Source organism: Lithobates pipiens, unplaced genomic scaffold (genome assembly GCF_037356315.1).
Source record: "Lithobates pipiens isolate NorthernLeopardFrog02 unplaced genomic scaffold, aLitPip1_a1.2 Scaffold_18, whole genome shotgun sequence".
Taxonomy (NCBI): domain Eukaryota; kingdom Metazoa; phylum Chordata; class Amphibia; order Anura; family Ranidae; genus Lithobates; species Lithobates pipiens.
In genome coordinates, this window is record NW_027507758.1 from 299,620,454 (window position 1) to 299,646,552 (window position 26,099).

Sequence of the window (26,099 nt, forward strand, 5' to 3'; positions counted from 1 at the left end):
AGTGAGTGGGCTGGTGGCAGCTTAGGCGCCAGGTTGCGATTTCTGGTCGCATTGGCGACCTGGCGCCTGGGATTTGTCGAGCCCTGCCCTAGACCCTAGCTTCCCTACTTTTGCTCTTTTTTCTATAGCCTGCCTCAACCCTCTTTCCCCCCCCCCCCCCCCCCACTTTCCCTTTCCTTAGTATCTCACTGCTCTTCCTCTTGCTCTCCCCAGCTCACAAGGTTATATTTCCCACTTTGCTTCTTGTTGCCCCTGACCCCTTTCCTCTGCTCGATTCTTTGCAGTGATCTGGGTGGGGGAGGACTCCTTCTCTCACGAGGATGGAAGGTGTTCAGATCTGTAGACATTTCTCATCTAGTGTCTCCCTTAAATGTAATCTTGTTTAAAGTAAAAGGTCTTAACATACTAGGAGGAAATGCTTCGAAACCATCTATGGAAACTAAAAGTCTACGTGGCTTTCATTTGGGGCCCCATGAATCTCCTATTACAGTATAGTACTTCCCTGAATGCCAAGTTAAGAAGAACTAGCATTCTCATCGTTGGACAAGTGCCATAGTAACATGCAGCCACTATCTCAGATTTCATGGCAGATACCAGATTGTCAAGGCTTTTGCTACAGTTTACTTTCGCTAGCATTTAGTTACCCAATACCCATCAGATTTGTTTCCTTGACCACTTCTAACAGATTTTACAGGGTGCTACTAAAGGTTCTGGGAGATTACATCAGTTTGACATTTGTTGCATCAACAAGCTCCTTTTATCTATCCTTCTCAGCCCTGAAACATGTAAAAATAATCTCTGTATCAAAACTGTTTAATTGACATCTGGCGAGCCCAGCATCCAAGGGAGCAAAGCTCTTTTTACCTGCTCATGAAAATTACTTGAGAATCGATTATCTTTCATATCGAACTACATTACTCCAACATTGCTGCATCAGATATTGATTGTGTGACCTTTTATGCTTGTCGCAATCTTTATGACCATAGATCTGGCTCCTTAGACTGCTAAGCTCTAAACTTGGAGCCAAACATTCCTCCAACAAGGCAGACCTCGAGAAATAACCAGAAAATGTTTACAGACAAAAACTAGTCACAATCCACTTGTTATCTGGGAAGCTCACAAAAGTATTGCTAGGGGCATTCTGATCAAACCTAAAAATCAAGAGTGCAAGGGCCAAAAACATATTTCACTTGTTTCATAGACTGATTTTTAGAAAAACCAAACATACGCAAAATTATTTATACTGTCACCAGTGTAGTACAGCGTTATCATGTAACGGGTGTGGCAGTGATCACGGGCACCGACTGGTGACAGTATTAAAAAAAAAAAAAAAAACTTAATTTTCCCTAATCGTCTTTCAGGACAGCCACTATGAGAGATAGACTCCTCCTCTTCCTCTGGAAACACTGCGCCAGCCCATAAATTCTTACTTCCCCTGCCGGACCTCAGTTATTAGTGTTTCCTCCGGCGGGGAGACACTGTGCAAGGAACCAGGCCGATCAGCTGGGGAGGCTGTGGCCGTTTTGTCGTTAAAAGAACCCGGTTGAAAGAAGCAGGGGCTTCGTTTGGAGAAAGCTGGATTCAAACCGTTCGAAACCAACGTCCGCGTGTCGGACGGGTCGAACGGTTTACTTACCTCACCAGGTACTGCCACCCCTTCCGAGTCGAGCGCGGCTTCAGGTCGTGGGGGACTCCTATCGCGTCTACAGGGACGCAGCTGGCAAGCCGTTCGGAAGATTTCCCTGTACATGGGTACAGTCCGCCCCTTTTTTTCTTTGAACCGAGCGGGCCGAACGACGGGCGACGTCGTATCCGGCGGAAACGAAGGCTTGACCTCGAAATACGATCGACTTCCGGTTCCGGGTCGTGGAGCTGATAGGAGGGCCGGGCACAAGCTGGAGATGAGTTCAGAACGTGCACAGGCAACGTGGAACTCTGTAGTAAGCAGCCACCTGCAGTCATGTCGGAAGCTGAGGCTCAAACGACAGACTCTATCTCCAGCATTCCTAAGGTAAGAGCGCCCTGGGGAGGGGTACTCTCTATCTAGGATCCCCCCACCCCAATGTATGGTTCTATCATGGGTGGGGGGGCAGCCCCCTGGGTGGCCAGGGGGGAGGGGAGGCTCAGATCCCTTCGTTTTAAAAAAGGGTCTAGTGCACTCCCAGGGTTGTATCCCGAGCTTTTGATTGACTTTGTCTTTTTCTGTTTTTTTCTTTTTTCCTTTTTTTTTAGAAAGCTACGGAAAAAACTAGGTCTACGCATAGCTCTAAAAAGAAGTGTGCCTCCTGTAGGGACATTTTAGGGGAATCTTGGACCAAAGTGTTGTGCAAAGGCTGTATTGACTCCCTCGTTAGGGAAAGGGAATCTGAACAGGAGTCAGGACTAGCAGCTTCAGTCAAGGAGCTCTCGTCCACCTTCTCTTCTTTTAGGTCCCTTTTTGAAAAATTTCAGCTTCCCACGGGTCCATCTCCCCAGGATACAACCCCACCTCTAGCACAGAGTTCTGCTCCAGTCCAACCTGCTTGTACAGGGGGGACAGAGGTTGCAGGCCCTTCAGGGACAGGTAGGGAACTTCCAGACAGTTCCTCTTCCGATTCCCAGGAGGGTTCCGAGGGGGAGGACCAGGACGGGTCCAGGAAAGCCTCCAGATATAAGTTATCCCTTGATGAGGTAGAGGACCTCTTAAAGGCAATTTATGCAACCCTCGGTATCCAGACAGATAAAAAGCCCCTAACCCTGCATGACCAAATGTATTCAGGTTTAGGGGAGCCAAAAAGAAGGGTGTTTCCAGTACACGAAGTTTTAATGGAAACAGTTAAAAAAGAGTGGCAGGATCCGGAGAGAAAACCCTTTTTATCTAGATCCCTCAAAAGAAGGTTCCCATTTTCAGAGGACCCGGCATGCCTTTGGAATAAAAGTCCCAAATTGGATGCCACGTTCTCCCAGGTCTCCAGACACACAGATTTGGCGTTTGAAGACATGGGGGCCTTGGCAGATGTCATGGACAAAAGGATTGACTCCCTGCTTAAAAAGACGTGGGACTCGGCTATCGGCAATTTAAAGCCTGAAATGGCAGTTACAGTTGTGGCTCGCAATTTAGAGCACTGGCTCTCACAGATCCAACAACATATTGAGGCAGGCACAGATAAGGAAACCATTCTGTCATCCTTCCCTACTATGCTGCGAGGGATCACTTACATAGCTGATGCCTCTGCTGAGTCCGTCCGCATGTCGGGCAGAACGGCGGCTCTAGCCAATTCGGCCAGAAGGGCCCTCTGGTTAAAAACATGGCCAGGGGATAATGCCTCCAAGATAAAGCTATGTGGGATACCCCTGACGGGGGACCTCCTGTTTGGCCCAGGGCTAGAGACGGTTCTAGACCGGACAGCGGACAGGAAAAAGTCCTTTCCTCTCAAACAGAAAACCCCCGTACCAACAAAAAAGGGGTTTCGCCCGCAGGGGCGTAGGGAAACCTCTAAACCAGGGGGGAAAAAGAAAACCTGGCCCCAAAAAGGCAGGGGCAGAGGAGGGGCGATTTTTCGCCCTCCTATCCAGCCCCGTAAAACCCAGTGACTTTCCAGCTACAGTGGGAGGAAGACTGGGGGCCTTTCTTCCACAGTGGGAGACAATATCCCCCAATCAATTTATTTTAGGGGTAATAAGAAGGGGGTACCTCTTGGAATTCCTAAGACCACCCCCTCAAAGGCTCCTTGTCACGCATCTACCCAGGTGCATGGTAAAGGCCGAGGCCTTGCTAGAAGCTCTGAGGGAATTGGAGAATCAGGATGTTATTCTCAGGGTCCCAAAAGCAGAAGAGGGAAGGGGGTTTTATTCTCACATTTTCATAGTGAAAAAACCCTCAGGGAAGTTCAGGTTGATTCTGAACTTAAAGCCCTTGAACGCTTCAGTGACATACAAAAGATTCCGCATGGAATCGATCTTTTCAGTAAAGGCGCTTCTGCCCCACAACTGTTTCATGGTATCCCTGGATCTACGGGACGCGTATTTACACATCCCTATAGCGGAAGCCTCGCAGAGGTTTCTACGCCTTGCCATAGATCTGGGCGGAGAAACAATACACTTTCAATTTCAGGCCCTGCCATTCGGGCTATCCTCTGCACCCCGCATATTTACCAAAGTCCTGGCAGAAGCCATGGCCTTTCTTCGGCTCCAGGGGATATGTATAATTGCCTACCTGGATGACCTGCTTTTATTTGCAGCATCCCCAACACAGTTGGTCAGGGATCTCGATCTAACCAAGGGGGTCCTTACAGACCTGGGGTGGCTTCTGAACTTGGAAAAGTCCAGCCTGATCCCCTCACAACAGATCTCCTATCTAGGTTTCCTGTTGGACTCGACACTGTTGAGAGTTTTTCTACCAAGAGAAAAGGTACAAAAACTGGACAGTGCGGTGGCCTCTCTTCAGAGCAACCAGCTGGTTTCCATAAGGGTTCTGATGTCAGTACTGGGTCTCCTTACATCCACCCTTCCAGCAGTGCAGTGGGCAGGGCTACACTTTCGTCCCCTACAGTCCTTCATCCTAGGGGTATGGGACCACAGTCAGGAGGCCCTAGACACCCTAGTTCATATTCCACACCAGGTAAAGAGATCCCTCTGGTGGTGGAGGAAAGTGACAAATCTGTCGCAAGGTCGTCTGTGGCTCATCCCGATTTCTCGGGTAGTAACCACAGACGCAAGTGGAAAAGGTTGGGGGGCACATTTGGGTTCCCTTCTAGCCCAGGGCACTTGGGGGGACGGCGAGTTGACTCGATCGTCCAACTGGAAAGAACTAAGGGCAGTGGGACTAGCCCTCAAATTCTTCAAAAAAGAGCTCCGGGGTCACCACATTCAGGTGCGGTCGGACAACTCTTCCGTAGTGGCCTATTTGAACAAACAGGGTGGCACGAGAAGCGGAACCCTGTTGTCTTTAGCGACAGAGATTCTGTCCTGGGCCGAAACCTACACCCTTTCGCTTTCAGCAGTTTTTCTGAGGGGAAAGAAAAACGTGGTAGCAGACTTTCTCAGCCGAAAGAGGCTGAGGGAGGGCGATTGGGTTCTCAACCAGGAGGTCTTCAATCTCATAATAAGAAGATGGGGGTCTCCGGAGGTGGACCTGTTCGTGTCCAGAAACAATGCAAAAACCCCCTGTTTTTTCTCCCTAAAAAGGGGAGAAGGAGCCTTAGGGGTGGACGCTTTGAGCCAGAATTGGCACTTCAGAACTTGCTATGCCTTCCCACCTCCAGCGTTGTTGCCAGCAGTTCTGAGAAAGTTTCAGATGGAAAGCACATCTCTGATTCTGGTGGCTCCACATTGGCCCAAGAGAGCATGGTTCTCAATGCTAAAGCAGTTGGCGGTAGAACCTCCCTTACTCTTGCCCCCTCGGGACGATCTCCTCTCTCAGGGGCCAGTCCTCTGCCCACAGGTACGCCAGTGGAAGTTAGCGGCCTGGCTACTGAGGAGGGTTTATTAAAATCTAAGGGATTTTCACAGAGACTAGTTTTTACCCTCCTGGACAGTAGGAAAAAGGAAACTCGCCAGATCTATGAAAAGGTCTGGTTGCGTTTCAACAAGTGGTGCGCAGAGAACTCTTTCCCAGTACGGAGCTCCTCCGCAGTGTTGGAATTTTTACAATGTGGGGCAGATAAGGGCTTATCCATTAGTACCCTTAGGGGTCAAGTATCAGCCCTCAGTGTTTATTTAGAGGATCATTTGGCTGCCAACCCATGGGTAGTCAGGTTCTTTAGAGCCCTGTCCAGACAGAGACCGGTCCAGGGTCTGTCCTTTCCCAGATGGGATTTATCTTTAGTTTTGCAGAGCTTAACTGGACCCCCCTTTGAGCCTTTAAAGGAGTGTCTTCTGAGAGAGCTTACTCTGAAGACAGTGTTTCTGGTAGCAGTGACAACTGCTAGGAGGGTCAGTGAGATGGAGGCCTTATCAGTCAGGGCTCCCTTTTGCGTTATTTTTCCGGATCGGATAGTTTTGAAGACCGATCCAGCCTTTTTGCCGAAAGTGGCATCCAGCTTTCATAGAAGCCAGGAAATTGTTTTGCCCTCTTTTTGTCCCAATCCCTCCGGTGAGAAGGAACTAAAATTCCATTATTTGGATGTTAGGAGATGTATCCTACACTATCTGGAACTGACCAAGTCATTTAGAAGGTCAGATTCCTTATTTATTTTGTTTTCCGGGGCCAGGAAAGGTTGTAAGGCGTCCCGGCGCACTATTGCTAGGTGGCTCAGAGTAGCCATCGAGCAGGCTTATTTAGTTGCAGGGAAAGAAATCCCAGTGGGTATTAAAGCACACTCCACTAGAGCTATGGCAGCCTCCCAGGCAGAAAGAGCGGGAGCAACGCCAGAGCAGATTTGCAGAGCAGCAACATGGTCCAGCTATTCCACTTTTGTAAAACACTACAGAGTGGATCTGGTGTCGGCAGGTGAGCAGACCTTTGGGCGAAAGGTCTTGCAAGCTGTAGTCCCACCCTAACTGGTAAGTGCTCGCTTATCCTCTCATAGTGGCTGTCCTGAAAGACGATTAGGGAAAATTAGAGTTACGCTTACCGGTAACGTCTTTTCCAGTAGTCTTTCAGGACAGCCCTAGTTCCCACCCGAAAATTGGGGGGAGTCTTACAAAAGACCAGAGCGCAGCAAGATAATGGTATTTGATGAATATGTTATTAATGTGTTCTTGTGTCTCCCCAGCTGGCCGGAGGTATTCTTGATATAAACTGAGGTCCGGCAGGGGAAGTTAGAATTTATGGGCTGGCGCAGTGTTTCCAGAGGAAGAGGAGGAGTCTATCTCTCATAGTGGCTGTCCTGAAAGACTACTGGAAAAGACGTTACCGGTAAGCGTAACTCTAATTTTTTTACATTTTTTTAATCACAACAAAACACACTAAGAACTACAGAGGTGCTGAGAGGAGGAGTTTCAGGAGATAGACTTAGTACAGGAATCACAGCTTGCAGGCAGCAAGGTACCACGGGATATGTAGTCCTTAGAAATTAGGGATGAGCTCAAGTGAGTCTGAACTATATAATATTCAATCACATTTACATTTATTGTTGCACTGGTTGTCTTTATTTATAGGACTCATTGGTATGTGATGTTGGTTTATTTATGTATGTCTGTTTATATTGTTGCACAATGTTCATCTATTTAAATATCAAATAGGTATTTGATGAGGATTTATGTTTGATTTTGTTGGATTGTGTGTTACAGCACTGTTCTATTTCTCCTCTGTTTAGTAGTATTTATTTTTTATGTAGCGCTGCACTGGTTAGTTATCAATCTTTATTGTTTTGGGGTTGTAAAAACACTATATTAGTGCTGGCTTGCTGTTTACGATGGACACATGAAGGGGATTTACTAAAAATGGAGCCCTAAGAATCTGGTGCAGCTGTGCATGGTAGCTCATCAGCTGGTTCAATTAAGCTTTGACAATAAATATTGGAAGTTGTTTGGTTTCTATGCAGAGCTGCACCAGATTTTGCAGTTCTGCAGTTTTAGTAAATCTCCCCCATAGTTTCACAGAGAAGATATATATAGAATGCATCCGATAAAGAAGCTACAAAAAAGAACCCCCTGGTGATGGACTTTGGAGGCACGTACAACAATAGAATAGAATAAGAACAATTTTATTTATTCATTAAATTAATATAAAATCATGTCATAAAAAACGTATGAACAACAAAACAGTTTACACAGTACAGTTTAGCTATAAGCTTATCACCTATACAGGATACAATTGGCTATAGAGCTTAGCACCCTACGCGTTTCAGAGCTCTTATGGTCTCCTTCCTCAGGGGTTGGAAATAAAGCATAGAGCGTAATTCTAATGGAGTATACAAATGACAGGGTATTAGGACAAGGAAGTGATTTACAGATGTTATAAGCTGTTTTATCTTTGTACTTGCATATAAAGGTAAGGTGTTGTATGAATGTAACATAATATTCATTAAAAACGGCAGGACCAATCAAATAGGATGAGTGGCTTCCCAGTATCCAAGGCTCCCATACAAAGATAGTGTTAAGTAAGGTTTTAGAATGTATATTGTTACTGCCAATAGGCAGAGAAGTCCTGGAAATGAGACTGGGAAAACAGAGGCAAAAAAGCGCTAAGCCCTATAGAGATGGAAAGAAAAGAAGATGAGTTGAGAAGCTAATGTGTTTAAAGAGTTACTATTGCAGTGGTATACATAAATTTAATCAAATGCCGATTAATAGCTGAAATGCTCATTAGTACTAACGTGGATATACCTGTAACAGTGATGCAGGTAAGGTGGGTGGAAAGGTGGAAAATCCAAACCCGCAGGCTGTAATGGTAGCTGTAAGAAGTATTGATATATTTTAAGGGATGTAAATAAAAGGGATTTTTGTATATTATATAACAAAAGCTTATAGGGATATGACCAAAGCTGGTCAAGCATAAGTACAGGATTTATAGATTATAATCACTGGTGTGTGAAAAAAGATATTTAAAAAGCAATATAAAAAAATATATATATATATAAAAAAAGGGGGGGGGGGTATAGATAAAGAGGCAAATACTCAGCAAAGTAGTAGCAATGAAGTTGAATTTATGAAATGGTAAAATTGAGAGCATACCATGCTACATCCAAGCACACATAGGGTAACTACAAATATGCGTGCAGTGATGCAGGAGAGCAAGCAATAGATATTTACCTTATTAAGATCGCTAAGAGAGAGCCACCAAGCCAATTGCAACAGCTGACAGAGGGGGGAGAGCAGGACCATGCACGGACACACCCCCCCCCAGCCGTGTGTGCGCAGCCCCATCCCCAGCGCACATGTCAGAGACTGACGCCGCAACAGAGCCCTGGCCACTCCACCTGCCGACGCAACAATCTTCCCCAGCAGACAGCGCATGTGCGCTGGGGTTGCAAGATGGAGATCAGTTGGCGATGGAAATGCCGGCTGCAATCTCCCAATGCACCGCCGCAGGTTGATTAACCCGGATGGCTTTGTGTGCCGGGCGATCCCCCAATACACACCCGGGGGGGGGGGGGGGAGGACAGGGAATAATGCTGTTACTGATGTGCAAAAACGCAACATACAAAGATACATTTAGTAAACCCAAAACAAGTAAAGGGCCAGGGGAAAGTTCAAACACCTGGAATTGGACACATAGCCCATATAAGTATAAATAACAAAATAAATCCCAAGGGGCAAGATGGAAACAAAATGACGGAAACGGGAAAATATAAACGGGGCCCTGGAGACTGGGAGCCACAGATTACAACGATGTTGAATATACATGGCCAGTTACACCGTGCAACAATTGGAACAAATATCGATAATCATTGCAATGAAACCAAAATGTTAAATGAACATATTAAAAAGATACAGAGATATCGTAGATTCAAACATATTAATGCATGCTGTAAGAACAACAAAAAAATTCAAATTGTTGATATAAAAATCTCAACTGGAAGAAAGGTTAGAGCATTTAATACATATACAGAATTGTTTGGACTAAGAATAGTCTTGGGTTAACAACGGGGTGCATGAAATTGACACCTACAGTAACAATAGTATGTTCACAAAATTGACATAGACAGAAAAATCGAATTTAATGAATAAATAAAATTGTTCTTACAGCCAGTGTCATTCAATCATCTACACCTAGGCGGTCCATGAACCTGACATGTTTTAGGGTATAGATACAAGTGGTCTTAAGAGAAGCTTGGGGCTAAAGCAGTGGGTTGGATGCAGGTCTACAGAAAGACCCATGAAGTAGTTATACACGCTGTACATTGATATGCAACAGAAGATTTCAATTAGAAAACATTAAAAGCTTCCCAAGATATTCCAATTAATGAGAGGCAATTCTATTTGCTCTGTGAATACCAATGCATTCTGCTAAGCAGTGTCCACCTTTTATTTAATGTAATTGTATTTTTACGTAGAACCACAGACGGCTATGTTATGTGAAAAAAGCTAACCAGTTCTTTGATGCTTGCACAGCAATGCAGTAAATATAATACCTGAAAATGTACAGTGTTTAATATCTTTAACCTAAGTGTTTTAGCTTACAATGTCATGAAAATTTTGCAAGATACGGATATTATAAGAGGAATGCAATAGTACTTTTAGGGCTCTTTCACATGGACGTGTCCTTGTATGGAGCCCGCTCTTCTCAGCACGGGCCCCCCTTCCCCAAGGCACCCCCCCATGTTTAGGCCTGGTACGGCTCGGGGGGGGGGGGGGCGCTCGCTCGTCCCCACCCCCTTTCCTGGCCGGCCGGGTAGCGTGCTCGGATAAGGGTCTTATATGGACCTGGTGGGGGGACCCCCACGCCGTTTTTTCGGCATAGGGATTCCCCTTTAAGTCCATACCAGGTGACGGGGCCTGCGACGACTCCTTCGCTGGTCCCGGCTACCTGGAGCTGCGCTCAGAATTAATGGACTTTCCTCCGTGTGTGTGTGGGCGAGTCCGTTCATTTCAAAAGTACGGCGGATAGTCCGGCGGACTTTGTCCGCCGAAAAAGTGCCGTGTGGGCAGGTAGCTCGTTCGGAAAGTCCGGCGGTTTGTCCGCCAGACTAAGTCCGCTGGATAGTCTGATACGCGTGTATGCGGCATAATACACTGTTGCAATATGAGTGCTACCTAATATATTGGCAGATAGGTTTTACTGTTTTAACTTTCAACATTGATAATGAACAGCTGCATCATGTTATGCAGTGTTTATTTGGGACGCATTGAAATAACTACTGCTGGGAGTGCAAATGGAAATATCACGACACACGCTGCGTTAGGGCAGCCTGTTCATTATGAATGGGCTGCTAACACACCACAATGGATGAAAAGTGGCAAAGATGGCTAAGAGCAATGTAAATTATAAGAATACAGCACAGGCAGAAGGCTATCAGCTCACAAGATTTCTAGCATAATCAACAGGTATTATTTGCACTTATTAATTAGATCCAACAAACTTCTGTCAGGGGTATATGTAGTGGACCAAAAAAGAACAATTTAGAGAAGTTCATTGTTATTGTTTACATACACTTTTAAGTCCTCCTTCACAGCAGATTCTTGCAGCTGGAATGACAAGTGCATGCAAATAGCAGCAGCTGTTCGACCTTTACAAAGTATTGACAGACTGACGGCAGCTGTCACTGTTCTCAGTCGCACACCTAGAGATTACCTGTGGTTACGAATCAGTGTTTGAGCTTAGATGCATCTGACTGTGTCCAGGCTGGGACACCCGTCCCTAACCGCAGGTTACTGTTCAGTGTGTGGCTTGTGCAGGCTGAGTGGCTGCCGCAATGTGCAAGCAGCTGTCATTCCATCCACAAAAATCCTAATTCTTGCCACTAGAATCATGTGTATGCGGCCAAATGGTTGTTAGAAAAAGACCTGAATGTATCACTTAATTTAATTAGGGGCCAGTTTGAGAAGCATTCTATTTTTTTGTTTTACTAGCTTGCACTGGGTCTTATTTAACTTCATGCATTTGCTTGTTCTTGGTGCCTTTTGCAGATGTACTCTTTCATTAATTTTCACAGTGATAGTCCTAGAACAGTGCTTAGATGGATGGGTAACCAGAACACTTCTCTCCTTGGACATTTTATCAAGGCTCAGTCACTGTAATTAATTGTTAGAAATCAAGTTTTAGGAAATGTCAAGAATTGTACATTTCTAATGAAGCATATTCACTTATATATTTATTTAGTTCAATTTTGACAGTTGGCTGTTGATGTAGATTTTGCATTGTTTAATTTAAATCAAGAAAATATGAATACTATGGGATGGGGGTACAGTGTTTTTGGCTACATCGTAGAACCAGTAAGGTGTTTTTTAGTTTGTTTTTTTCCCAATGTTCTGCTGTTTATTGTAAAATGCAACAATACCACCTCATTATCAGATTCACTTCAATGTTAATCAAGGGATTAATCATTTGTATTCTCTTGATGGTGAATCAGCCTTTCCAGGGCAATCAGAGTGGTTGGGGTTAATTAAGTCAGCCGAGACTTGGTCTAAAATTAGTACTTTATGGAAATCAGGTTCAGAAGGATATACTGCATGAAGTTTATAGATCTTCAAATTGCACAGCATCATTGCTTTATGCATATATCCCATCTAATAAACAGAGCTTGCATAGTAAATTATTATTGTACAGAAAATGCATATATACTCTAACCATTGACTATTGTTACTATAGTCTTTCCATAAAGTATACTCTACTTCCTTTAGACCAGCCTTTTCCAAGCTTTTTACTGTCCCTAAAAAAAAAAAAAAAAAAAAAAAGCCCATGCTCTTAATCATTTTATATACAGCTCACAAGATGTTGGCGTGAACAGTAAATTTTGGCAGTAAAAAAAAGGAAGTGGTGTATTTAATATAATTGATCCCCAAGCCTTTGCTATACAACAATATTATTTTCATTATTAATAATTAAAATGAAAAAAAATAATGGCCAGAAAATAAATACTGACAGTAAAAGTTGTAGTGCTCCCTCACAGTTAGTGAGTTCAGTGGAACGTTTCCCCCTTACATTGGTCAAAGTTGCCAACTGTCCATATTTTTACAGGCAGTAAAGAAAAAAAAACATGCTCCCCACTTTCCCTCCCCTTCCCCAGTAGCCTACAGAGCTCACACTAGACCAGTATAAAGAGGACAAATGGAAATCGGGAAGGCTGTATCTGCGGCACTTAATATCTACCATGCTGGGACTTTAAACCCAACTTAAATCTGCTGTTCTGCTGCAACAGAATCTTACACTGATAGCCTAGTTGCAGAAGGTCTAACTAGAAGAGAGAGTCAGACAAGCAAAGAAGATGCTTGTATTAGCCAGGTACAGCGAATGCATGGTTTATGATAAGTCTTTTTCCTGGAATAAAACTGGAGGGATTTAACCCTTTCACTGCCAAGTCCATGTAGGACCTACAGAAGTGCCTGCAGGTGGCCAAGTCTACAGCGTACAGACCTCATTTCCCCCTCTCCTTTAAGCTTCAATGACCATAAGCTTATCTCAGAATTGTTCAGCAGACTCTGCTGAACAATTTTATAACTCTGATCAGCGAATTACAACCCGCTGATCAGAGTTATTAACCCCTAATGTGACCACACCACCCATGAGTCTGGCACCCTGTAGGGCGGCGGCAACCCAGCGCCTCAATGGACCGGCCGCTCCTGGTAAGACCCCTTCCACATGGAGCGGACTCTGTCAAGTAGATCCACCTGCTCAGCGAGGGGATCTGTCTGCTCATCCCCACTGAGCAGGCAGATGACAGGTCTGCGTCCTCTCCCCTGATGCAGAGCGGACATGGACCACCTGTTCATTGCCATCTGATATCATCCAACCGATCTGTTAGATGGATGGGGAATGGGATCCCCATCAATCTGTTATTAGCAGACTGGACTGGATCGGATGCAGGTGAGTGTAAAAGCACACATGTCCATTTGCATCAGCCTCTATAGAGAACAATGGGTGGTCTGATTGGGCCCGTCTGAAAAACGATCTGATCCGATCCGATCTGTCTGCTTGCGTGAAAGGGGCGTAAGGCCTTGTTCACACAGGGCATACACAGTGTACCTTTGCAGGGATGCACAGGCAGTCCCATTGATATCATTTGGCCTGTAGTACCTGCACAAACAGAGCCATTGTTCCCAATTTTACATCCATGAAGATCCGCATGCATGTCCCTGAGCTCACACTGTCGGGGTCATGTACCCACACCCACGCCGATGTCAGAATGGGAACAGCAGCTATGCCTGTGCAGCCGTTGCATCCCAATTAATGGGACTGCCTGTATGGGGATGCATGGAACACCTGTGCATCCCTGTGTAGGTGAACATGGGCATACACTTTAGTATGCCACATGTGAACGATGCTTTAATTTCAATTTAGCAGGAATTTTGTAAGTTATGTTGTGTTTATGTGTACTATTAATGATTTTAGTGTATTTTTAGCAAAAATATTGTTTTGATAAACATTTGTGCAAATATTGCACTTCCTTAAAAATCAATAGCACTTTCTTTCTATTCTATTGGCCATGTGCTTTCAGAAAATTTTAGGTTTGGGGTTGTTTTGTTTTTTGTTTTTTTTCCGAATTCTGAAAGCTGTAAGTGAAAAATGAAAACCTCCAGATTTTTTGTAAACTTTTTGGGTACGTTCGTTCGATTTTCACTATTTTGCAAAAAGCCACAATTAAAAATTTACAAAGATTTGTTATTAACTCCATAGAGGTTAAGCTTTTATAATTAGCAGGGATTTAGCAGGAATTTGGTAAAATTTAGCTGTGTTTTTATCTGCTACTAATGGTTTTAGTGTATTTTTTACGAATATATTGGTTTGATAAACCTGGTTTTGGGGGTCTTTTACAAATTCTGAAAGCTGTAAGAGAAAAATTTAAATCTTCAGATTGTTTGAGAAATTTGGATATTTACATTTTTGCATACGTTCTATTTTCACCATTTTTCAAAAAGGCGCAATGTAAAAATTAAAATGATTTGTTTATTAACGCCATACAGGTTGAGCTTTTATATGTAGTAAGGATTTAGCAGGAATTGTGTAAAATTAGCTGTGTTTTTATCTGCTACTAATGGTTTTAGTGTATTTTATGGAAATATATGGGTTTGATAAACATTTGCGCAATAACGCAGGGTCTAAAAAAATCTGTAGCACCTTCTTTTTATTCTAGAGGTCATATGCTTTCAAAAAATATATGGTTTTGGGGGTCTTTCACAAATTCTGGAAACTGTAAGGGAAAATGAAAACCTTTAGATTTTTAGAGAAATTTGGATATTTACATTTTTGTGTACGTTCGGTTTTCACCATTTTGCAAAAAGGCGCAATGTAAAAATTACAAATATTTGTTATTTATTAACTCAATACAGGCTAAGCTTTTATATTTAGTAGGAATTTTGTAAAATTTGCTGTGTATTTATCTGCTAATCCATGATTTTTAGCAAAAAATATTGTTTTGATAAACATTTGCGCAAATATCCTGGGACCTTAGAAATCAGTAGTACCTTCTTTTTATTCTACTGGTCGTGTGCTTTCAGAAAATATATGGTTTGGGTTTGGTTTGGCTTACCTCGTCCTTGATACAGACCTGTATAACTGGGAGTGGAATGGCGCCATTCCAATCCCAGTTGTACAGTTCACAGGTCCGTATCAAGGACAAGATTAGCGGGGATGGTGTTTATTGTTTACCTGTTATCGCCTATTCAGCTCCCCTTCAGGTTTTTATTATTGGGTGCTGAGAATCAACACAGTGTTATGTTATATATATTATAGTGTGTGTGTGTGTGTGTGTGTGTGTGTATATATGTATGTATCCAGAAGTGACTGTAAAAGGCATACTGTTGATCCTGGAAGGGAAGTTTGTTGTTTTCTATTGGATTATGTTTTAAGGCATATGATCTATGCCTATGAGGTGAGAGCTCTGTGAGCACAGTGGTGTGGTGTCAGTGGTTTCACCTATTGGATAAATCACCAAGTTCTATTGATGCTTCACCGTCACTACTTTGAAGAATTTGATTATTTTTACTTATGGACTTCCCTGCACATAACTATTGTTTGGATGCACATTGTATGTAATTTATTTCACATTATTTGTTTTTGTGATTGATTTAATATATAAAAGCTTGTAGGATATGTGCAAGATCACTGTAAATTGTAATTTTATTAAAATACATTAGAAAAAAAATGTTTAAAAAAAACTCCTCTACTAGCATCCTCCACCGGCACTGTCCCCTCCTCCTCTACTGTATCTGCCCCCCCATATAAGATGCTTGGTAATGGGGTAGATGTTTAAGCTTGCTCCTGAGCCGGGCTGTGTGCATCCATAGAAGTAGCACAGTTCCACCCCTCCCCTCATTCCCTCACGTGATTTGAGTTACAGCAGCAGGAGCCAATGGCTCCTGTTGCTCTCAGCCAAGTTTGTGAGAGCAAGGAAAGGGGAGAGGAGAACGGAAGCACTGCACAACTCTGGATCGATTGAGAACTTTGGTAAGGCTACATTCACACCTGAGCAGAGTGATTTCAGGCGTTTTTTTATTTTAGCGTTTTTACAAGTGTATTGCAAGCGTTTTACAGCTTCAGGCGTTTTTTGTTTAGCTAATAAAAAACACTAAGGGAAAGGGAGGTGGCAGAGATCAGGGGTGGAGAGCTGCTGTTTGAGCAGAAAATATGCAACAAAATGCTCATGCCACACATTCTTTGGCTTTCCCATTGAATTCTATGGGGTCCAATCTGCAAAGAAAGCTCATGTACTTTTTTTGAGCAACAGACCTTTTGCTTCAGGTGACAGAATGATCATATGTGAACAGGGGCCATTAGAAATTTAATGGGATTTGGCTTGTTGAGCGCTTTAGAGCTACAAGCTTCAAGCAGAGAATTGCTCAGGTGTGAACAGGGCCTTAGTGTTCAACATGGCATAACTATATAAGACTAAACCAGAAATAAAAGACTTCCCGTAAGGCAGTAGGGTCACCCCCAGCTGGAATTAAAGGAGTGGGTGAGCACAGACACTGATGTGTAAATTACTGAGGTTGTTAGTTATTGGACTTTGTTAACTGCTCTCCCATTGCGGGGAAAGTAGGTGAAACCGTAAACTGGTTATTTTTAGAGACTTCAACAGCTGCTCTTTAAAACCACCTTGCTTTTTAATTAGACCAGAGTTCTTTCATATTTGTGGTGTAGCTGTGTGCAGCATAATACACTTGAGGGTTCAGTAGCAGCTGGATAATTTTCTTTTAAAGGGTTACACAAGGCAGCATCTTTTACTAGATTGCTAAAAGGATATCTGCCAAGTATGATAGAGGTAGGAAGATAGAAGAGACATGCCACAGATAGACATAGAAGTGTATGTTTTAGGTAAGTTAGTAAAAAAAGATCAGCCAGTAATGTCTTTTAGTAACATGCATGCTATAAACACTAATAAATATATATAATATTGTGGGGGATCACCTTTTCTGGAAAAGAAGATCAGCGTGCAGGCAGTTTCTTTAAAATCGTGCGGGTTGTCAGGTTTATTTAGCAGAGGTTTGCAAAGTCATGAAAACAAACAAAAAAAAAGAGGTTAAGTAAATCCTTGCCATCCGGGGCTAAACTATACAGCAGACTCCTCTCTTTACAGTGTGGGGCTGGTCCCCAACACCCGAAGCAAACCTTTTTTCTAAATCCAAACAGAGCTCCTCTCTCTGATTCCCTTCTGAGTCTCAGGCCAGAGCTCTCCTGTGCTCTCTTCCTGCTCATTTAAAGACCACCTGAGCGTTGTCTCAAGTGGACCACAAAATCCGGACCGAAACCAAGCCTGCCACAGAGGCTGGAAAAACCCGGCTGGATTACAAAAGAATGCATGCAAGGTGAAATATACCGTTTTTCCTGCATATCGTCACATATCCCCCCCCCCCTCCCCCCCCCCCGCTCAAGCCCCTGCAGCTGAACAATTGTCCCAAGCATACAGTGCATGCGAGAGAGGGCATCCGCATTGTTTTGGAGCTTGCCCAGCCTATGCTCTACTGTAAACTTAAAGGTCTGTAAAGCCAGGAACCATTTTGTCACGCGGCCATTTTTCTCCCTGTTGTCACACATCCACTTTAGGGGAGCATGGTCGGTGACCAGCTTAAATGGCCTCCCCAACAAGTAATACTTCGGGGAGTCTAAGGCCCATTTATTATCGAGATACTCCTTTTTGACAATGGCATAGTTTTTACATGCTTGTTCAGTTTCTGGCTCAGGTATACAACCGGGTGCTCCTCACCATCTCTGTTCTGGGATAGTACAGCCCCTAGGCCCACCTCAGAGGCGTCCATCTGTACCCCAACCTCCTTTGTGAAGTCCGGGGTCACTAACACTGGTAGTACACAAAGGGCCTGCTGTAATTTCTGAAACGCCTCCTCAGCTTCAGGATTCCATTTGACAATGACCGACCCTCTAACCTTCGTCAGGTCGGTCAGAGGGGTGCCAAAGTTGGGTATAAACAGTCTGTAATACCCGTAATGCCCATGAAGGCCCAAACTTGTTTTTTGTTTACCGGTTGGGACCATTTTTGAATTGCCTCAGTCTTATTGGTCTGAGGCTTGACCAGTCCCCGGGTCAATAACGTACCCAAGGTATTTGGCCTCCTCTAGGCCTATGGCAAACGTTTTTGGGTTGGCCATGAGACCTGCTTCCCTAAGGGAATCTACCACTGCTTGTACTCGGGGCAGGTGCTATTCTCAATCTGGATCACCTTGGTCAGTCTGGGTTAGGGGAAGAAAGTCCTCTCTTTTTGTACACAAACGCCCTAACGTCACTTTGTTGTGCCACAGACCGGGAACCTGTCATGGGAACGTCAGGTTCCACCGGTACCCGGTCCGTTGGTGGCAGGGATGCAGCCAGTAAAGTCTCTCTGTCCTTCCAGGGCTTTAAGAGATTCACATGATAAATTTGATGTGGTTTCCTTTTTCTTGGCTGGTAGACTTTGTACTTTACCTCCCCTACCCTTTCGACAACCTCAAAAGGACCCTGCCACTTGGCTAGCAACTTACTTTTCACTATGGGAACCAGTACTAAAACTCTGTCCCCAGGGCTGAAAGTACGGACCTTGGCACCCCAATCATAGATCCTCGTCTGAGCCTCCTGGGCTCACTCCATATGTTCTTGTGCCAGGGGCAGGACAGCTGTGATTCCATCCTGCATCAAAGAGACATGCTCTATGATGCTTCTATATGGGGTGTCCTGTCGATCTTTGTCGATCACCCTTTTCAGCATACTTTTCAAAATTGTATTAAATATTTCCACAAGACCATCCGTTTAGGGGTGGTAGACAGAGGTACGGAGATGGGAGATTTTGTAGAACTTACACAGTTTCTTGGTAACCCTGGCCATAAATGGGGTGCCCTGATCGGTTAACATCACTTTTGGGATCCCCACTCAACTAAACACCTGGACTAACTCCTTGGCATTAGTCTTAGCAGAAGTGTTGGCCTCAGGATAGTGTGACGTATAGTCCAGGATTACCAAAATATGCTGGTGACCCCAGGCAGACTTCACTACCGGCCCCACCGAAACATGCGAATCCTCTCAAAAGGGACCTTGATTATTGGTAGAGTGACACAGGGACTACAAAAATGGGGCAACGGTGCCGCGATTTGGCAATCGGGGCATGATTCACAGTACTCCCTAACATCTGCATATAACCCAGGCCAGAAAAATCTCTGGGTGATTCTCTCCCTGGTCTTTTCGATACTGAGATGTCCCCCCATTACATGACCATGGGCCAGGTCTAGCACCACCCTACGGAAAGATTTGGGAACCAGTAGCTGTTTTACCTCGTTCTCTCCATGTTTTACCACAGTAAATTGTTTTTAAGGGCTATGTAGGGGAAAGACAAATCCCCCCCCCCCCAATCCTGTTTTCTCTGACTTTCATGATGGTGACATCTCACAGTTGCTTGATACAGAAATCCTCTCTCCTGACCTCTAAGTCGGGTACCACATTCTGTCTGCTCTCATTGTCGGGGTCAGAGATGTTCTCCTGTTCGTTACACTTGGGCTGGTTCCCCAGCCATGACAGGGAAAGAAAAACGATCTCCAGCTTCCTCAATCTCCCCAGCAGCATCCCCTTCCCTTTGGCAAAGGGAGTGGTAGTGAGAATGTACTGGTCTGGGGCTGCAGTGCTGCCAGCACTGGGAAGCTACAGTTCATTGAGGGAACCATGAATGCCAACTTGTACTGTGACATACTGAAGCTGAGCATGAACCCCTCCCTTCTGAGGCTGGGCCGCAGGGCAGTATTCCAACATAAAGTCCCCAAACACATCTCCAAGACATCCACTGCCTGCTAAAGAAGCTGAGGGTAAAGGTGATGGACTGGCCAAGCATGTCTCCAGACCTAAACTCAGCATCTGTGTGGCATCCTCAAATGGAAGGTGGAGGAGCGCAAGGCCTCTTAACATCCACCTGCTCCGTGATATCGTCACGGAGGAGTGGGAGAGGACTCCAGTGGCAACCTGTGAAGCTCTGGTGAACTACATGCCCAAAAGGGTTAAGGCAGTGCTGGAAAATAATGGTGGCCACACTAAATATTGACACTTTGGGCCCTATTTGGACATTTCCACTTAGGGGTGTACTCACTTTTGTTGCCAGCGGTTTAGACATTAATGGCATGTGTTGAGTTATTTTAAAGAGGACAGCAAATTTACACTTATACAAGCTGTACACTCACTACTTTACATTGTAGCAAAGTGTCATTTCTTCAGTGTTGTCACATGAAAAGATAGAATAATATTTTTTTTAAAATGTGAGGGGTGTACTCACTTTTGTGAGATACTGTGTGTGTGTGTGTATATGTATGTGTGTATGTATGTGTGTGTGTGTGTGTGTGTGTATATATATATTTTTGCCCTCAGTCTCTTTACACCTGGCTTTATACTGGCATTTATAGATTAAATTTCAAGTTAAAATAGCACATTCTGTTGGATGCAATCACTGTCAACTGAAAAGCCTTTTTGAGTGGTTGTGTACGATTGCTTGATTCTCAATCAGTTGCATGAAAACACTTTATTTTGGGTTTATTTTTAGACCTGTAAATTCATATTGTTTTTTTTTATTCCAGAATGGGTGGCCTGTGTTCATTCTAAGTTCCTCGTTGTGTGCTACCTCCACGATGTAAAGAATGTCTTGCAGCTGCATGATCTTGCCACTGGCCGCCTTATTAAAACTTTACCATTGGATGTTGGCAGCATTGTAGGATACAGTGGTCAGAAGAAGGACTCTGAGATTTTTTATCAGTTCACGTCATTTTTATCACCAGGTGGGTACACTCTCATTTTTGTTACTACATAAAACTGTCTTAAAAAATAGGTAAATACATTTTTTACGGTGACTCACTTCAACCAACCAGATATCCGTTTTAGCATCTGTAAACAAGCCTGTCACTAAAATGCATAAGGGCAGAGAAAAGTTATAGTTTCCCTGTTTGTCTTGAGTCTCTTCTGTGAGTTTCCAGATCTGCTACTGATGCAGTCCAATTTGGGAGCACTATCACTGGGTTTTAGGAAAGCCACTTTGTCATATGTAATCTTTTTACGTACAGTTGTGAGGCTGAGTGATGCATATCAGAGATGTAGTAGTGTTATATGCAAGTGGGAGTTGTTTAAGCGTCTCATCAGCATGGCATTCACATCACCATCACATGTCCGCATCAGATTTTCAGGGGGGTGGAAGAAATGTCAAAGTACCTACATGAGTGGGCTCCAAGTAACTAAGTAGCAACTATTGCTTAGACATCTGCTGCAGTGGCAACTGAGTGAGGGTTTGAAGGAGAGATTAACTTCAGTTTGAGAAACATCTGCTATCATTCAGAATTCATTGACTGGTGCAGTTGGCCATCTTCTAACCTGTTATAAACTTATATGGGAATACAAAACCATCTGTCATGGAAAAACCTGTTAGTGCTAGCTCTAAAAATTATAATTTTAGAAGTGGAAGTACAATGCACACAGGGAAACCTGGGCTGAATCAGCAAGTAATGTATATTTTTTGGCAATATTAAGTGCAGCTCTAATCCATATTGTGTGTGTGTGTGTGTGTGTGTGTTTATATGTAAGAAAAATGTGCAAGTATGCAAACAGTAAGTATAACACGTTGGCAGTGCAAAATAAAGAAAAATAAAGTGCTAGGTGCAAACGGCAATAAATTAATTTAAATACAGTTCATAAAATTAAATCACTAAAAAGTCCATATATGTGAAATGGCATTGTGACTAAAGGGAAAAAACAAAAAACAGTCCAAACAGGTGAAATTAAATCGGAAAGTTTTTAGGTAGATATCAGTTTTGAAATTGAAGATTAGGGATGAACCAAATTTTTTTTTTAAATTGGCGCAGGTTTCCCCTTAATATCCATACCAGACCTGAAGGGCCTGGTATGGAATTTGGGGGGACCCCCACGCAATTTTTTTTTTTTTTAATTTTGGTTCGGGGTTCCCCTTCATACTAAACCCATGGACTGGAGGGGATCCCATGCCGTTTTTTTTTTTTTTTTTTCAATGACTTTTATCTGTATTGCTGGGTCCCGACAATTCATTATAGCCGTAAGTAATTTTAAATTACTTTATTTCCTTTAGAAATGTAATTTTGTGCAGGGACTGACTGTTCTAAACATTTTACAGGCATACTGTAGACACCCCCCAGGTATGAAATTTAAATGAATATTTCACTTTTATTGTTTCACTTTAAGCATTATTAAAATCACTGCTCCCAAAAAAAACAGGCGTTTTTTAAAACTTTTTTTGCCTTGATGCATGTCCCTGGGGCAGGACCCGGGTCCCCAAACACTTTTATGACAATACCATGCATATAAGCCTTTAAAACTAGCACTTTTGATTTCTCCCATAGACTTTTGGAATAGGTTTTCGAATTTGCCGTGAACACCCCAAATTTTCTCTATTCGGCGAATAGAGGACGTTCAACTCGAACATCAGGCTTATCCCTATTGAAGATATATTCGACCTCTGCAGGCTACGCCACCATCCAGTAAGAAATCACCATAGAAGGTGAATCCACCACCAATGAAATAAAATTGGATACTCTTACCGGACTCAGGGGACCCATTGTCAAACAGGCATGGAAAAGGGAATGTGGTCACTCACAGGAAATAACATGTGAGGTCAGCTAACATTCAACCTTGTCACCGAACCCAATCATGGACTCCACCATTCATAAAAGAAAAAGGCTGCCACATAGTTTAAAATCATCAACTATGGGTTTTATTGTAAAAGGTAGAAAAGGTAGAACGCTTGCATCAATAATGATATAAACAAGCAAGATAAGGTATGATGTGATCACAAATGCATCCAAGAAGCGCAGTAACGTGGCGCTAGTTCAGTCTACCCAGTTTCGTTCAATAGAACATCATCTGGGGCATGAGCCAGCCCCACACACACTGCACATATATATATATATATATATATATATATATATATATATATATATATATATATATATATATATATATATATATATATATATATATATGCTTAAAAAATGTCATCTAATTAGTAAAATTGGTAAAAGTCGACGGCATCAAAATCAATACTGACATCCAGTGTGCACACCACTCCTCGATATGTAAGCTGGTATACAATGAAGAACCAACAAAATGGCATCGGTTACATGAACCAACCCTACATATTATGAATTAAACAATATGTATACATTTAAAAAAAAAAGGGAAACATTTATGTAAAAGTCATTATAAAGCCTCACATAAAACCTCCTTTGGAAAAGAGATCATGACTCTTTGAATAGTTTCATGACTGAGCTAAATGATAATAACCAAGGCATTTCTTTAACTTATGAGGCAAGTAGAGAGAATATAGACTTTCTTGACATAGAGATTGTGGTAAATAATTTCCAACTTGAGATCAAAAAATATTTAAAATCTGCGGACCATATTGGTTACATACCAGTTGTCAGCTGCCATCATAATGTATGGTTGAAGTCTGTCCCACGAGGACAATTTCTGCAATTGCGACACAATTGTAGGAATATTTATGATTTCAGGTACCAATCTCAGGTTTTGAAACGTAGGTTCCTTGAAAAAGGACTATCAGGCCAGTGAGTTGGATGTGGAAATACAGTGTCCCTTCTGGAAAGAAAGACACTACTGGGGGACAATGTACAACCGACCAATGATAACAAATTCAAGTGGTCATTTTTTAGATCCTTTTCCATTCAGCACAGATAAATTTAAGGATATCATTAACAGACATTGGAAAGTTCTGAAAATTTATATAGGTTTTGGGGCCCTGTCCTTCCTGATCGTGCTGGAATCATATATATATATATATATATATATATATATATATATATATATATATATATATATATATATATATATATATATATATATATATATACACAGTGGTGTGAAAAAGTGTTTGCCCCCTTCCTCATTTCCTGTTCCTTTGCATGTTTGTCACACTTAAGTGTTTCGGAACATCAAACCAATTTAAACAATAGTCAAGGACAACACAAGTAAACACAAAATGCAATTTGTAAATGAAGGTGTTTATTATTAAAGGTGAAAAAAAATCCAAACCATCATGGCCCTGTGTGAAAAAGTGATTGCCCCCTAAACCTAATAACTGGTTGGGCCACCCTTAGCAGCAACAACTGCAACCAAGCGTTTGCGATAACGTGCAATGAGGCTTTTACAGCGTCCTGGAGGAATTTTGGCCCACTCATCTTTGCAGAATTGTGCTAATTCAGTTACATTAGAGGGTTTTCGAGCATGAACGGCCTTTTTAAGGTCATACCACAACATCTCAATAGGATTCAGGTCAGGACTTTGACTAGGCCACTCCAAAGTCTTCATTTTGTTTTTCTTCAGCCATTCGGTGGTGGACTTGCTGGTGTGTTTAGGATCATTGTCCTGCTGCAGAACCCAAGTTCGTTTCAGCTTGAGTACACGAACAGATGGTCGGACATTCTCCTTCAGGATCTCTTGGTAGACAGCAGAATTCATAGTTCCTTTTATCACGGCAAGTCTTCCAGGTCCTGAAGCAGCAAAACAGCCCCAGACCATCACACTACCACCACCATATTTTACTGTTGGTATAATGTTCTTTTTATGAAATGCAGTGTTCCTTCTACGCCAGATATACTTGGACACACACCTTCCAAAGAGTTCCACTTTTGTCTCATCGGTCCACAGAATGTTGTCCCAAAAGTCTTGGGGATCATCAAGATGTGTTGTGGAGAAATTGAGACGAGCTTTGATGTTCTTTTTGCTCAGCAGTGGTTTTCTCCTTGGAACTCTGCCATGCAGGCCATTTTTGCCCAGTCTTTTCCTGATGGTGGAGGCATGAACGCTGACCTTAACTGAGGCAAGTGAGGCCTGCAGTTCCTTGGACGTTGTTGTGGGGTCTTTTGTGACCTCTTGGATGACTCGTCGCTGCGCTCTTGGGGTAATTTTGGGCGGCCGGCCACTCCTGGGAAGGTTCACCACTGTTCCATGTCTTCGCCATTTGTGGATAATGGCTCTCACTGTGGTTCGCTGGATTCCCAAAGCTTTGGAAATGGCTTTATAACCCTTTCCAGACTGATAGATCTCAATTACTTTCTTTCTCAATTGTTCCTGAATTTCTTTGGGTCTCGGCATGATGTGTAGCTTTTAAGGATCTTCTGGTGGACCTTACTGTGTCAAGCAGCTCCTATTTAAGTGATGCCTTGATTGTGAACAGGTGTGGCAATAATCAGGCCTGGGTGTGGCTATAGAAATTTAACTCAGGTGCGGACAACCACAGTTATAGTATGTTTTAACAAGGGGGGCAATCACTTTTTCACACAGGGCCATGATGGTTTGGATTTTTTTTCACCTTTAATAATAAACACCTTCATTTACAAATTGCATTTTGTGTTTACTTGTGTTGTCCTTGACTATTGTTTAAATTGGTTTGATGTTCCGAAACACTTAAGTGTGACAAACATGCAAAGGAACAGGAAATGAGGAAGGGGGCAAACACTTTTTCACACCACTGTATATATATATATATATATATATATATATATATATATATATGATGTGTGTGTGTGGGGGGGGGGGGGGGGCTGGCTCATGCCCCAGATGTTCTATTGAACGAAACCGGTCAGGTAGACTGAACTAACACCACGTTACTGCGCTTCTTGGATGTATTTGTAATCACATACCTTATCTTGCCTTTTTATATCATCATTGATGTAAGTGTTCTACCTTTTACAATAAAACCCATAGTTGATGATTTTACACTTTCTTTTATAAATGGGGGAGTCCATGATTGGGTTCAGTGACAAGGTTGAACGGAAGCTGACCTCACGTGGTTTCCTGAGAGTGACCACGTTCCCAGTTGCATGCCTGTTTGGCTCCGTGCCGCTGGCATTGGGTCCATTTCACCTATTTGGACTGTTTTTTGTTTTTTCCCTTATGGTTTATTTATTCACAATGTTTATATTCATTTATTGCTGTTTGCACCTAGCACTTTATTTTATTTTTTATTTTGCACAGTCAATGTGTTTTACTTACTGTTTGCATACTTGCACAATTTTCTAATATATACACACAATATGGATTAGCGCTGCATTTAATATTCCCATTATCCACTCAATTTGTG

At 42.9% G+C, this 26,099-nt stretch overlaps 1 protein-coding gene across 1 annotated transcript in view; it reads left to right on the forward strand.

Moving 5' to 3' along the window:
• The window catches only part of PREP (prolyl endopeptidase), a 208,517-nt gene that overhangs the window by 101,644 nt on the left and 80,774 nt on the right, over positions 1–26,099 (forward strand). Inside the window, exon 9 of the mRNA XM_077487181.1 lies at positions 20,563–20,760. Within this exon, the coding sequence (XP_077343307.1) occupies positions 20,563–20,760 (198 nt within the window). The remainder of the gene's footprint in view (positions 1–20,562; positions 20,761–26,099) is intronic.